The 16,195-nt window shown below is 38.6% G+C and overlaps 1 protein-coding gene across 1 annotated transcript; it reads left to right on the top strand.

The window, feature by feature from the left end:
* The first annotated feature begins 506 nt into the window (after positions 1–506).
* PRR11 (proline rich 11) lies at positions 507–12,644 on the top strand. Its single transcript, XM_036269099.1, has 9 exons — positions 507–636; positions 1,982–2,132; positions 2,362–2,484; positions 5,576–5,824; positions 8,282–8,380; positions 8,740–8,852; positions 9,969–10,028; positions 10,115–10,211; positions 12,503–12,644. Exons 1-9 carry the CDS (start codon positions 512–514, stop codon positions 12,569–12,571), a joined length of 1,086 nt encoding a protein of 361 aa, XP_036124992.1. The 5' UTR covers positions 507–511; the 3' UTR covers positions 12,572–12,644.
* Positions 12,645–16,195: the final 3,551 nt, after the last annotated feature.

Genomic DNA, 16,195 nt, shown 5'->3' with positions numbered 1-16,195 from the left:
ATGAATTTATTAAAAAATTAAAGCATGCACATTTATTAACAAAGCAAAGCAAGCAAATCTATACATCTGGTTTATGATAAGATAAGACTATATTCTTCTTTCCCCCTCCTCCCTGCTGTTTTAACAATTTCAGGATGGTTCGGCACTAAATAGTCTCTGATTCTTCCTCCTCCTCTCCCCCTTCCCTTGCCCCTCCTTTCCTGCATTCTTTTGTGAGGAGAGGTTTTAACTCTTTGTTCTCAAGATAAGATCTTGTTACAAGTGGCCTTTTGGCTTTGTTTAATTTTCCTGCCTCAGTTTCCCTATTCCACCTGTCCCAGAATTTTCCTAGCTTGCCATTGCCCTGTAACAGTTACAGGATGTGTTTACGTTTACTTTGTGATAAGTCATTGAACAATACACTTAAGATTGTGAATTATATATGTGTGTGTGTACACACACACACACACACACACACACATAGTATGCTTCAAGAAAAAAATTGAAAAATATTTTTTTCTCTACAGAAATCATGCTGAAGTTCAGACAGCAAAGAAGAAAGCAAAGAGCAAAAGCAAAAAGATTTAAAAAAAAAGGAGCCTCTCACTTTCAATCCAAGCTAATTACACCTCCCCCTCTGCCACCCTCAGCAGAAAGGTAAGGCATAATGTGGAACATCGAAAAATATTTTAAAATTCCATCAGTTTAGGATAGAGTTACTAGATTTAGCAAATGAAAATACAAAATACGCAGTTAAATTTGAATTTCAGATAAACAATGACTTTTTTTGGTGGTGTCCCATACAACATTTATAATATACTAAAACTTATTCATTATTTATCAGAAATTGAATTTTAACTGGCCATAGCCTAAGAGTTCAAATGAAGTAATAATCACAAGGAATTGTGGTAGAGGTACTCAGTAACTATTTTCTCTTTTCCTGGTCAATTTAATTGCATAAATATGGTAACCAAGTGATGAAAGAGAGGTATAAGATTAGAATTTAAATCTTAGTTTTGGTGAAGTTTGGTCATTTATTCTCTGGAACTCAGGGCTGATATGTGTCTAAGTTCTAGGAACCCAAGGGTATTAAGTGTCACAATAACCTACTTTATACATTTTGTTGTTACAGCTCTCTTTATAGAAAGAAATTAAAAATAAACAGGCCCTCATCCTCTTTTCCATCTCTCTCAAATATTGAGAAAGCTCCTAACTGGTATTTCTGCTTCTGCCCTTGCCCCCTCTGCAGTGAGCCTGTTAAAGTCATGTCATATTGCTTTTCTACTTGAAGCTCTTCAATGTCTTCCTCTCTCAGAGTAAAAATTAAAAAGTCCATAGTATGACCCCCAAGGCCTTTATGATCGGACTCTGACATTATTTCTTAATCCTCCTCCCTTCCACTTCTGCACCCAAGTCATCCTGGCCTCCTTACTATTCCTCAGACATCTCAATAAGCTTCCATCTCAGAGCCTTTGCACTTACTATTGCCCCTGCCTGAATGATCTTGTCCCAAATATTTGATTTCTAGCTTCTGTATTTCCTTTAGGTTTTTTTTTCCCCCCTCAAAAGTCCCCTTCTCAGTAAGATTTTTCCTGGCTACCCTATCTAAAATTTCACCTCCACCCAACATTTTACATTCCCTCTCTTTTGCTTTATCTTTTTCTCCTTAGCATTTATTCACTAACAACTCATATATGTTATTTATTTACTTATTTTTACTTTTTTTCCATGAGACTGTAAACTCCATGAGGGGAGGGTTTTTGCCTGTTTTGTTCATTACTGAATCCCTGATGCCTATTTATTTACTGTTTTGTCTTATTTGTCCCTGTTTATTTACTCAACAAATATTTGTTGCTTAAGTGAATTCTAGAATTTACTGAAGAATCTGACTTTAGTTAGTCTCTGTTCCTGACTTATGCTCTAAAACTAGCTTGTTGTTTAATTAGAGGCTATTATTCCAACTCAGGAGCTTTTGCTTTATTTGGTTTTGTTTTTCCTACAGAGTGGTTATTCCTCCAACAAATACACTCCTTAGCAAAAGCTGGCTAAGGTCATCCTGGAATTTCAAATTTCCCAGTATCAAAGATGCAGTAAAACTTTGGACAAATAGAGGATGGTCAATATACAACTGGTGCCAGAACTGCATAGCCCAGGTATGGGTCCAACATACCAGTTTTCAGTAATGCAGTTTTTTTTACATACTTGCTCTGTGTGTGTGCTCAGGTCAGCACAGCACTCAAGCTAAGCTCAGATGAGATGAAATTATGGGGTCATGTCTGCCTTTGTTTTTATAAAACATTTATCAAACCACTTTCTTGTTCTCTTTTCTTGTTCTTATCTTATTGCTCATCAGAGTCAGGCTTGTGTATTTTTGAATTTTAGAGTTTAGAGGTATTGAAAGACACCATCTTTCCTTCCCGTTTCTGCCACCGAGAACTTCATAGTCTAAAACAACGGTTTTGCATTTTGGAAAATGAATTGTGCAAGCTCCAGGAAGCACTGAAGGTTAGTATTATCAAATAAAAGACAAATCTGGAATTAGGTCAGGAGGGAAGGGGTTGTCTCATCTCCCATAGGAATCCCACTGTGCTTTTACCAGAAAAGGAATGAATACAGGCGAGTGCTAGTCCTTAGAGGCTCTGCCCTGACCGGTTTGGTTCAGTGGTTAGAGCTTCGACCAGCTGACCGAAGGGTCTCAGGTTTGATTCCTGGTTGCAGGTTCAATCCCCAGCCCTGATTGGGGTTGTGTGGGTTGTGTGGGAGACAGCCAATTGATGTGTCTCTTTCACATGGATGTTTCTCTCTCTCTCTCTCTCTCTCTTTCTCTCTCTCTCTCTCTCTCTCTCTCCCCCCCCCTCCCTCTGCCTCTCCCTCTCCCTCTCTCCCTGTCTCTCCCTTTCTCCCCCTCCCTCCGTTCCTTCCTCTCCTCTCCGCTCCCTTCTACTCTATTTAAACAATGGAAAAACATCCTCCGGTGAGGATTAATAACAACAAAAAAATACTTAACGGGCTCTGCTCTAAATTGCAGAGATGCTAACCCCTGCAGGCAATACTTCTCAAGCTCCATGTCACCTGGTTTCTGGTTGTGCTGGGCTAATGGAGACACTGATTTACTACTGATGAGAGACTAGAGGGAGGGAGAAGACAGGGTGTTTTTCCCTTTCATTCTCTGTGTTGGGTAATCTCTCCAGCAACAGTTGTAATTGTCTCTCTCTCAAATTCCAGCTCCCACAAGGTAAGTCTACCACATTTCTTGATTCTCTGGGTTAATCTAGCTCCAGAGATCTGGTTCTACTGCTCTTTCCTTTGTCCCTCCATTCTCAGGGTATTCATAGCTTTCTGCTGTTGCTAACTTCTGGGCTTCCTCACTGTCCCCTTTGTGCTTCTCAACTCTTCCATCAAAAGTGGAACCAACTGCCCACATTACATTCCCCATCTTTGAAATACTCAGGGTGTTTTCATTTTCTTGACTGATACAGGTAGAAAAACAAACTGTAAATATCTACCTTCTCTAAACTTCTGAGAAAGACCTTTATTCTCAATGTCCAAAACTCAAAGACTAAACATTGCACTCATTGGTGTGGAGAGAGGCTTTTGAGGTTATATCTGCTCCCAGAATTTGTACCTCAAGATGAACTAGCCAGAGTGGGGAAGACACATCACCTCACTCTAGGCCTTAGTTTCATCATCTATAAAGTGGGGATGATGCCATCTTTAGTGGGCGGGATGATGGCCCCCCAAGAGATATATTTAACCCCTAATCCGTGGAACCTATAAATATTACCTTATTTGGGAAAAAGGGTCTTTGCAGATAAAATTAAGGATTTTGAGATAAGGAGACCATTCTGTGTTATCTGGGTAGACTCTAAATCCCATGGCAAATGTCCTTATTAAAGAGATACACAGAGCAGAACACACGGAAAAGGAGAAGCAGTGGGACCAGAGAGGCAGAGACTGGAGTGATGCAGCCTCAACCAAGGAATCTTGACAGCTACCAGAAGCTGGACCAGGCAATGAACAGATTCTTCCCTAGAGCCTTGGGAAGGAGGGCAGCCCTGCTGACATCTTGATTTTAGACTTCTAGGCTCCAGCTCTGTGAGAAAATGAATTTTGATTATTTTGAGTCACCACGTTTGTGGTAATTTATTATAGCAGCCACAGGAAACCAGTACAACTTACTTCATAGGGTCATTGTATTTATTTGCTAGGGCTGCTGTAACAAAATAGCACAGACTGAATGGTTTATACAGCAGAAATTTATTTTCTCACAATTCTGAAGGCTAGAAGTCTGAGATAAAGGTTGGCTTGGGTTTTCTCTGAGGCGTCTCACCTTGGCTTACTTTCTCACTGTGTTCATACATGGACTTTTCACTATGCACGCCCATCCCTTGTGTCTCCTGTATATGCAAACTTCCTTTTATATAAGGACAGCAGTCAGACTGGATGAGAACCCACCCAGACAACCTTATTTTAACTTAACCACCTCTTTAAAGACCCTATCTCCAAATACATTCTGAAGTATTGGAGGTTAAAACTTCAACATATGATTGTTGGTGATGGGAGGTGGGATATGCAATTCAGTCCATGTAGTCATGTTACAGCCCCTTAGCCTTTTTCTTTTTCTTTTCTTTCTTTTTTTTTTTTTTTTTTATCCTCACCCGAGGACATTTTTTGATATTTTGCTCAGATAGAGTGGGAGGGAGAGAGAGAGATATCAACGTGAAAGGGACACATCGAGTGGTTGCCACCCTCACAACCCAACCAGGGCCAGGGACAAACTGCAACCGAGGTACGTGCCCTTAGCGGGAACCGAACCCTGGTCTCTCTGAACCTCAGGCCGACGCTCTAACTGCTGAGCCAAACCGACCAGGGCCCCTTAGCCTTTTTATCAATTCCTAGAATATACTATATTCCTGGTTGCTAGGTATTTTTTATTAATATGTTTTTATTGATTTTTTAGAGAGGGAGGAAGGGAGAGAGAGATAGAAACATCAATGTGAGAAACATTGATCGACTGCCTGTACTACATGTCCCTTACTAGGGATTGAGCCTGCAACCCAGGCATGTGCACTGACCAGGAATTGAACCAGGACCTCTCAGTCCATGGGATAGTGCTCAATCCAGTGAGTTACACTGGTCAGGCCTAGCTGCTAGGTATTTTGCCCTCTGCTAGGAATTCTTTTCCCCTAGTCCTTATCTCCCTTCACATAGTAAATCTCAATTCATCCTTGAGATTATGGCTAAATGTTACTCCCAGGCTTCTCACTCTTCATGCTCTCAACATACTTAATGATTTTTATTGAATTATTATTTTGTTTTGTTTGGAGTATATTTGTGTGTGTTTAATGTCTGTGTTCCTTACCAGATTGTCAGCTCCATTAGGTGGCAGACAGGGCTCACATTGACTCACAGTACCTGGCATATAGCATACATAAAACAATTGTATGAATGAACTTGTGATAAATGAGAAAATATTATTAAGCGTGTGGTATACTGAGAAAGTATTCAAAATACTAGCTATTATTTTAATGATTCTCGGCTACAAGAACCAAATTAATCTGTTATTCCTTTGCCAAATGTAATGTCTTTTTTTCAGAGCATCTCAGAAAATTCTTCCTGTCCAAGCTGTGGTTACACGAGTGGTAAACTTACAAATGTGGCTGCCTGTGCTCTGACCACCCCTGGAGAATCCCAAGCTATACTTCCTGCCATTCTGCCACAGCCAGCGGTCCAGCTTCCTCCTCCACCCCCTCCTCCCCCTCCTCCACTTCCACCTCCCCCTCCCCCTCCACCACCCACAGCACCTTTGCTGCTCAGAAAATCCAATCTCACTAAAGCACTTCAGGTAAGAAACAATCTAGTAAAAAGGTGTATTTAGGTAAGTATGTAATGGAGGAGTAAAGACAGGTGGCACTTTAAGGCTGGGCTAAGGACGTTGACAGTATATCTTGTTCTGATTCCATATCTTAATTATGTCAATTATTGTTTTTATAAAAACTGGGAACTGCCCTGGCCGGTTTGGCTCAGCCGTTAGAGCATCGGCCTGCGGTCCGGAGAGACCCGGGTTCGGTTCCCGCTAAGGGCATGTACCTCGGTTGCAGTTTGTCCCCGGTCCTGGTTGGTCGTGCGGGTGGCAGCCACTCGATGTGTCCCTTTCACATCGATGTTTCTCTCTCTCTCTCTCTCCCTCCCACTCTATCTGTGCAAAAAACGGAAAAAATGTCCTCGGTGAGGATAAAAATAAATAAATAAAAAAATAAAAACTGGGAACTTACAAAAGCTGGATACAGAAAGGAAAGTAATTTTTATTATTATTTTTGTTGTTAATACTCACCCTAGGATATTTTTCCATTGATTTTTTTTTTTTTTTTTTTTTTTAGATAAAATGGAAGGGAGGGAGGGAAGGTGGATGAGTGAGTGAGAGACAGAAACATCAACTGGCTGCCTCCCACATGACTCCAACCAGGGCCAGGGATCAAACCTTCAACCCAGGTACATGCACTTGACCAGAAATTGAATCTGCAACCCTTCAGTCCAGGGGCTGATGCTCTAACCACTGAGCTAAACCAGCCAGGACTATTTTTATTATAATTTTTTTAATTTTCACCTGAGGATATTTTTTTCATTGATTTTTTTTTTTTTTTTTAAGGTAGAGTAGAAGGGAAGAAGGAAGAGAGACAGATAAACATCGATGTGAGAGAGACATCGATTGGTTGCCTCCTGCATGTCCCCGACCAGGCCAGGAATCAAACCTGCAACCCAGGTGCGGGCACTTGATAGGAAATGGAACCCGAGACCCTTCTGTCCAAGGGTCGACGCTCTAACCGCTGAGCCAAACCAGCCAGGGCATGAAAGTGATTTTTTTAAAAGGATAAATGAATGAAATTTAGTAAAGTGGAAGATTTCTATTGGCTTCTCAGCATATCTTTTTTTTTTTCTTTTCTTTCCCCAACTAAACTATTTAGTTTCTCCTGAAAAATGTCAGCATATCTATTTACTAAAAGGAAAACCTCCCTGGGAAACCAAATTAAGAACAAAAGATGGCTTAGTGAGTGAACTCAGAATAAAAAGAGTTGGCGGATCCTAAAGTATAAGGCCATTAGGCTGGGGAATCAATCTCCATTAGATTTACTTATCTACCAAGGGGACTGGAATATTTGTGTATCACTAAGATAGGCATGACCCTGTTTTAAAATCTGCTGAATTTTTACTATAGATACATTTGATTTATAATGGCTGAGTTAAATCCAGAGCCTACTGCTATATATGCCCTAATGTGTACCTCTCTGACTACATTTTTGCTCTATGGGAACTGGATCATCTGATCATTTTTCCATTGATTTTTAGATAGAGTGGAAGGGAGGGAGGGAGGAAGGGAGGGAGAGAGAGAGAGAGAGAGAGAGAGAGAGAGAGAGAGAGAGAGAGAAACATCAATGTGAAAGAGACACATTGATTGGTTGTCTCCCACAGGACCCCAACCGAGGCTGGGGGTCAAACCTGCAATCCAGGTAGATGCCCTTGACCTGGAGTCAAACCCGAGATCCTTTGGTCTAAGGGCCAATGCTCTAACTGTTGAGCTATACCGGCCAAAGCTGGATCATCTTTTTTCATAGTTCAGGTAAACTTCACTTTGATTTGAAGAACTACTTCAATTCCTGTCTTATTATAATGACTCCTGAGGAACATGCATAGGTTCAGAGAACTAGCCCATCTCTTACTATCAAAGCTGTACCTTTTTTTTTTTTTTTGGTACGTTCTCCTAGCGGCAGCCAAATCCGGGGCTCTCTGGTCTGCAGGCCGACACTCCAACCGCTGAGCCAAACTGGCCAGGGCAAAGCTGGACCTTTTGACGAATACTTTCAAAAGCTTTAGTATCTTTGGGTACAGAAAACAGGATCATTCTTGGTTTAGTGAAAAGAATTTGATAGGTTCCTAGGGTAAATAAAAGTTAAGTTTTAACTCCAAGTCTTTAAAAACTATATTTGGGCCCTGGCCGGTTTGCCTCAGCTGTTACAATGTCGTCAGCCCACAGACCAATGAATCACGGGTTCGATTCCGGTTAAGGGCACGTACCTTAGTTGCAGTTTGTCCTCAGCCCTGGTTGGGATCATGCGGGAGGCAACCACTTGATGTGTCCCTCTCACATTAATATTTCTCTCTCTCTCTCCCCCTCCCACTCTATCTGAAAGTAAATAGAAAAATATCCTCAGGTGAGGATTAAAAAAAAAAGCTATATTTGGATTTGCGTTTGACTAGGTATCATGGTTCCAAATTGAATTACACTCTCTCCATGTATTTGAAGGCTGGACCATTAAAAAAGGATGGACCCATGCAGATAACAGTTAAAGATCTAATGACTGTGAAATTAAAGAAAACACAGAGTTTTGATGAAAGGAAAAAGGTAAGATATCATTGACCATTCATTCGCATAGTTCTCCTGGTTGTCCCTTTATGGAAACAAAATATAAATCTTATGTATAGAGTGTAGAAGCTATTCCAAGGTAAGTATTTGATGTCTTATTTAAGTAGTTGTGGATCTCCACAACAAAATATGTAGATCCCAAAGTTATTTAATTAGGCACTTTTATGTACCATTAGTCTGAATAGGTTGAGACATACTTTGAAGCTTTAGGTAAAAATTGAGTGGAGTAATGGGTATGTCTTACACATACTCGGCACTCAAATATTCATTATTTAAGCGTGTTTATATTTTTTATATTTTAATGTGTTTTTTAATAATGTCTCATTTTGCAATTAAAGCTTGTTCTATCACCAAAGGCACGGAACCCGCTAGTTACGGTCTCTGACTTGCAGCGTGTTACCCTGAAGCCCAACTCCAAAGTGTTATCAACTCGAGTTACAAATGTCTTAATGTAAGGAATTACACTGTGTTATGCTCTGCCACTACTTAAAATGTTTTTTTTTTTTTGCTTTTTTATTAACCTTAAAAATCATATATGTGCATTGTAGAAAAAATGGTATTTACAAAAAAGTTTAAAGAAGAAAACGAAAATCATCCAAATTAATGTATCATTGAAGATTGCCACTGTTAGCATACTATTATTTATCATTCTAATCTTTTTCTATGCATATAATCTATTGTTTATTATAAGATTACACCATTGATTTAATAACAGATTTTTTTGGGAAAAAGAAATACTATCACCCTGGCTGGTTTGGGTCAGCAGTTAGAGTGTCGGCCCATGGACCAATGAGTCATGAGTTCAATTCCGGTCAAAGGCACATACCTTGGTTATGGTTCTTCCCCGGCCCTGGTCTGGTCATGCAGGAGGCAACCAATTGATGTCTCTCTCCCCCCTTCTCTCTCCCTCCCTCCTACTCTCTCTGATGATAAACAGAAAAATATCCTCTGGTGAGGATTAAAAAAATATATACTATCCAGAATTTTAGTAACTTATATATCTCAATAAAATAAATTTTAAAGCAGCCCGATTTCAGAAATAATAAAATATGAAAACTAGTATGTCTTAGAATCAAGAAAATATGATGTATGTATGTATATATACCTCTGCATAATCATTGTAGATACAGTTATGACTTTTCCCATTCAGTGTGTCATGAGCTTCCCCCATCTTATTAAAAATTAATTTAAAGTATCATTTTGACTTGTTAATATAAACAGTTTATTATATATAAATTTCACAGATAAAATCCTGTTTTGAGACATTTAGGTTGTTTATGATTTTTTATTTCTATAACTCTTCAATGAACATCCTTGTCTATCATCTGTGTGAATAGCTGAGTTTTCCCCTAAGATGGATTTTTATATATGTAGTTACTAAGTCAAGAAGTATTAATAATTTGAAGAATTATTATAACACTATATTCTCCTATCAGCATCTAGTGCTATTTTTTAATGTACCAAACAGAACTACTTTTTAGGATGTTGCCTGTGAAAATGACTGCTTTGCTTTGGGAAAAATGATAAAATCTAGCAAGCTCTAACTTTGTTGTCTTTATTTTATTAGTACTCCTGGTAAAAGTCAGATAGATCTGCGGAAACTACTTAGAAAAGTCGATGTAGAAAGGTAATACACTCTCTTATTTTTATGCTCTCTAAATCTACTTGATAATTGGCATAAAACAGTTTATAATATTTTTATTACCTTTGCAGGAGCCCAGGTGGGACCCCTCTTACCAATAAAGAAAATATGGAAACAGGAACTGGATTGACTCCAGTAATGACCCAGGCCTTGAGGAGAAAGTTTCAGGTGAGCCTTTAGAAAACAAAAAAATTTTTGGTTCCTTTTCTTCAAATAATTTATTTAGAATCATAATCTAAAGCTTCTTTCTTGATAATAATAATTTTTATTGTATTTTTTATTTTTTTGTTAATCCTCACCTGAGGATATCTTTCCACTGATTTTTTTAGAGAGAGTTAGAGAGGGAGGGAGGGAGAGAGACAGAGAGAGAAAAACATCAGTGTGAGAGAGACACATCAATTGGTTGCCTCCTGTATGACCCTGACCAGGGCCAGGGCCAGGGCCAGGGATCGAACCTGCAACTCAGGTACATACCCTTGACTGGAATCAAACCTGTAACCCTTCGATCCTTGAGCCGACGATTTAACTGCTGAGCCAAACCGGCCAGGGCAATAATAATAATTTTTAAATGCTACTTTATGCTTTACAAAGCACTCACATATTTAGGCTTTATAAAATTCTATGAAAGAGTGAGGTTTATCATCTTCACTTTAGCAATGATTGTCTGTTTTTTTAAATTCCTTTATTAAGTCTTTATTAAACACTTCCTATATGCCAGCCACAATGCTGGAGTACCAGGGATAAGCAAAACAGACACAGATCTACTGTTTCGGAGCTTTCAGTCTAGTGGGGAAAATAGTTGTTAAATAATTTATTTATTTAATAATTTATTTATTTGGCACTGAAGTAAGTGTTGTGAAGGAAAGGAATAGGGTTCTGTGGGAACCCATGATTTAGGAAGGATTCCCTTAGGAAGTGATGAGGTGAGACTTGAAAGATGAATAGGCATTAACTAACTGGGAAGGGTACCTATGGGGTGTGGCTGTGGGCCCCCCAACCCCCATAGATATCATGGAAGAAAGAGTTCCGGTCATAAAAAAGAGCATGTGAGAAAGTCTCGTGGTGGGAGGAATTATGGCCTATCAGAGGAACTGAAAAGTGGCCAGTATGGCTGTAACTCAGAGAGCGAGATTGGCAGTGGTGACAGACAGGGATGGAGATGTAGCTAGGAGTCAAATCATGCAAAGTTGATAGGAAAAGGTCTTGGTAGCTTTTTCTTTGTCATCTACATGTATGTCCACTCACCAAAATCCAGTACCTCAGCTCACCTTGTGTGATATTTTTCCAAACCCTGTCTGTCTCGGTCATCTTCCTGATATGTAAGGAGCAGCCCTTCTTCTGCCACCCCTGCTAGAGTGTGGGGACACAGGGCTGTTGGCCTCTTTGGCTATGAAGCTTACATTTCTGTGTCCCTCCGGCAACAGAAACATCGCAGACTCCACTGCTGACATTTCCACCCTAACTAGGTCCCCACTTCGTTCCCTCATTAAGAATCAGTACCTTAAAAAAAAAGAATCAGTGCCTTTTGCAGGACAACGTCTTTTCCCTCTTGCCCATTCAACTTGGTCTTCCTGGGCACTATATGGCCTTCTTTGGAAGTGAGGCCAGATTTCTCTTTTGGGGCATCCAGTAGGAGTCTACCCCCAGATCAGCTTTCTTAGTGATAACACAGATTGTGAATGGCAGAGGCCTCACTGAAGGACTAAGCCTTTTCCTTTCCTTGTTTAGCTCTAGGATTCATTTTTGTCCCAGCCCCACCCTAACTACTATAGTGGGCTGGGTAATGTAGAAACAAATACAGATATAATAAATAATATACCCATATATTGAGCAACAACATCAAAATCACAGATAGGACCTATGCCATGTGTTGTGCTCCTCAAAAGTCCCTTACTTAGGAGGATGTCTAGTAAAAACTGTTGTTGGGCATAGAATGACTTTTCCCACCCACCCCTTCGCCTTTCTTTCTCCTTTAACTCTGAAGCAGCTGCATTCCTTAGGTCTTGCATTTGATTGCAGGTAACAGAAATCTGACTACAGTGGCTTAACCAACGAGGGGCCTATTTTTCTTACCTACATGTTTTCTTGTGAAGTAGGCAGTCTGTAATTGGTACAGCAGCTTCACCATGTCATCACTGCCTTTCCACCCTTAATGTGTGGCTTTGATTAAGGTGCAGAATGGCCTTACTTCCTGAAGCCTCATATCTATATTCTAAGCAAGATAAGAAGGACAAAGGACAAAAGGGTGTGCTAGCTAAGATATCCCTCATCTCTTTAAACAGTTGCTGTCCAGGAACTTCTTACTATATCAGGGAAACTGGGAAAATTGGCTTTTAGAATCTGGATTTATTGCTGCCTTCACAAAATTTAGGTTCATTAGTAAGGAAGAAGGAGAGTTGTGTTGGCTACAGGAACATAATTCACATTATAATTGAGACCTTTTTTTCTTTTTTCCATAGTTGGCTCACCCTAGAAGCCCAGTTCAAACTCTGCCACTTTCTACAAGCAGCTTTGATGAACAAAATTGATGCCAACTCTGCCCGACTTCGTGTGATCATCCATAAAATATCCATAAAATCACCCCACTCCTTGTTTTTAAAAATGTAGTATGTATAAATAATTACTCTAATTTATAATTCCATTTAAAGAATTACAGTATATATGGGGTCCATATATACTATGGTATAAAGTGGGTATTTGGATATTTTCTAGTTTGCATGATCAATAAGAGAATGTAATAGAAAATACAATCCCCAAGCAATGTTAATCCTGGAATTACCCAATTTAGGGTGGAGAGGTTCCTCAGATTTAATTAGATAACTAATTTGTACTCTGTAGGTACAGTTATGATCTTAAGATAATAACCTAGTTCCCATTCATCTTGGGTATTCTCAGGTATTTGAAAAGTGTTTCAGCCTGTAAAACTCATGCCTTCATTAAGTGCTACAAAATTGATCAATAAAAAAGACCCTCTAGATTTGATTTCTGTTCATTATAAACAGTTAAGAGGTAAGAGCATCCTCCATCCAAACCCAACTATTTTCCAAAAGGTTTGGAAACAAAAGAGCCAATGTGACCTTAAAAATTAGAATGTATCATTTCTAGCATCTTAGGTAGGTAGTTCTGTCTGGCTCAATGAAGTCTGAGATATTTGTTATTTTGATGTGTACTGTACACATTTATACAGCTAAATATAAATTTCATGAAGACTTCAACATGAACCTTGTGGTGTTTGTTTTTTTTAATCCTCACCTGAGGACATTTTTCCATTTTTTGTTCGGATAGAATGGGAGGGAGAGAGAGGAAGAGAGAGAGAGAGAGAAACATTGACGTGAAAGAACACATCAATTGGTTGCCACCCGCACGACCCAACCAGGGCTGGGGACAAACTGCAACCAAGGTACGTGCCCTTAGCGGGAACTGAACCCAGGTCTCTGGACCGCAGGCCGACGCTCTAACCGCTGAGCCAAACCGGCCAGGGCAAACCTTGTGTTTTTCACAGTGCCCTGTGAAAGATTCTTTGAGGTCCAAAGCAGGTTCACTAGAAGACCTGATACCCTGTCCTCAGCAGCCTGTTGACTCAATAACTATAATAATGCACACCTAATTGGAGTTTTGTTCTTCCTTGCCAGTCCAGGGTTCCCAGATTTAGTAAATATAAATACGTGACACCAATCAAATTTGAATTTTAGATAAAAATAGATAACTTTTAAGTATAAATATGTCCCATTAAACAATAAATAATTTTTTAGTATAATTATGTCCCAAATATTGCATGAGAGATATGTATACTAAAAAAAAAAAAAAAAAAATTAATTGTTTACCTGAAATTCAAATTTAACTAGGCATTTATATTTTATTTGGTGACCCCATCAGTCAGTCCCCTACAAAGTTGCCAGGTATTTTTGGGAGCCCCCAGTTTGTCAGACACATCTATTTAACAGTGGACACTATTATAGCTTCATCAAGGATCTCCGTCACTAATGTTCTAAGTATAATGGAGGAAGGGAAACTCATCAGTGTGAGACTGAATATGCAGGATTAACTTTTTAAAAATTTTTTAGAGAGAGAGGAAGGAAGAGGGAGAGAGAGAGAGAGAGAAACATCGATAAGAGAACATTGATTGGCTGCCTCCTGCATGCCCCCCACTGGGGATTTGGCCCACAACCTGGGCATGTGCCCTGACCAGGAATTGAACCAGTGACCTCTTGGTGCATGGGTCAATGCTCAACCACTGAGCCACACCAGCCGGGTGGGATTAGCCTTAATGCTGTAACCACCACTGCAGTTCCAGAAATAGGGGTAGCATCTCTTTATCAATAGGAACCGAGAGGTTTCACATCTTCACTGCATGTATTTAGCCTGAGAGGAAGAAGCTACATAGATGATATCCTTGAAATATCCCCTGGTTAACTTAGGCTAAAAAGATATTTTAGCAATTTCCCAGAAATGTCTGCATTTCCTCAGATAAATATTGATTTGAGATGCCAAATAGTGTTGTAAAAGTCACCAGACTGGAAAGCAGACCTGGGGACACTGTTTTGTTTGCATGACATCCACATTTATGCTTATAGCACATTTATAGATAAAAATTCAACAGATAATAAAGTTAAGAAACATTTGTGCTTCCAGTAAAAGTTTATTTTTAACCTGCTAGCTACATTTATATTATGTGTGAAAAAAGGGAATGATCACTGAGTATAAAGCAGTTGAGCACTTGTTCAGAATATTTTATGAGCCACTCATAATGTTTCTATTATTAATAAACCACTGTGTATTATATCAATTTAATATAAATGATTTGATCATTCCTGTGGAATAAAGGTTCATAAAAAATGTTATAGAAATCCTGTAGATAAATATTTGTAAAGCTGCTATTGCCACCGTACCAGTATTAAAATGTATTCTACCTTGCATCATTTATAATTTTTATGACAGATTTTATATTTTACCCACTTGAGAATCCTATAAATGCTATGGCTTCATTAAACTGTTGCTGATCATATGCTCCCAATGTTCATTTTGAGACTAAATGACAACCGGAGAATATAAGGTGCATCAGGTTATGTTTTTAAATAAAGAGCAATAAAAGAACCTTTGGTTTTTCTCTTTTTAAAAATGTTTTCACTAGACAGAAAAGTACATAAAACATATGTAAATTAACAAATCATAAAGCAAACACTCATCTAACCATCAAGAAAGAACATTGTAAATGTTTCTGGAAGCCGTCTCCCTCCCTTATTATAATCCTTTTCCTCTACAACTAATTACTCATATGCTTGTTACAATAAATATTTCTTGCTTTTGTCCTCTAAGCATGCATCCCTAAATGCTATGGTTTATTTTGCTTGTTTTTAAACTCTATATAAATAAAATCATACTTTATATATTCTTCTGTCTTCTTTCAATCAACATGTATTTTATTTATTTTATTGTTGAAAGTATCTCATGTCTCTCAACATTTATTTTTTAAGATTCAACCATCATTTATTTTTGATGTGTGAATATAGTTAGTCATTCTATTGTTAATGATCATTAGGATTGTTTCCAGTTTTTTGGCTATTATGAAAGTGCTAGGTTACAAAGTGTGCCTATTTTCTAGATACTTCAAACTGATTTTCCAAGTGATTGTACTAATCTATGGTCCCTTCAGCAAAGTATAAGAGTTGTTTCTTCTGTTTTCTTCAGGAGAGTCTTTTCTATTTGTTTTTTCAACATTTTGCTTACTTGGAAAATCTGTACAATGTTTGTGGTTTAATATACACTATTTTTCCTGTATTTACAAGTCAAAGAATTACTAAAATAATCTTATTTCAGCAAAGTCACTTACTAAATGCAGCAAATAATCTCCATGGTGAGGACCACATGTTTATGTGGATGAAGATGTACATGTTTTTATTTAAGTTGACTTTTGAAAGAGAAATTGGATCTGGATATGTAGAAGGGAGGGAACAAGTATATACACTTTTTAAAATAAATTTTAAAACCTACCCTTACTCCTTTCAAAATTTGAGTTAGTAAGAGTTTATTAAGAAGAATTAATGGAAGCCAAATATAGCTTAATATATTAAAAACACCAACACCACCCACCACGATTTAGGGCTCCACCTTTCCTTTGAGGATTAATGAGATATTCTCCCCCACAGTTTTAT

This window comes from Molossus molossus, unplaced genomic scaffold (assembly GCF_014108415.1).
Source record: "Molossus molossus isolate mMolMol1 unplaced genomic scaffold, mMolMol1.p scaffold_m16_p_19, whole genome shotgun sequence".
NCBI lineage: Eukaryota > Metazoa > Chordata > Mammalia > Chiroptera > Molossidae > Molossus > Molossus molossus.
The sequence above is the reverse complement of the archived record's forward strand: the minus strand, read 5'-3'. Positions and strand labels throughout refer to the sequence as shown.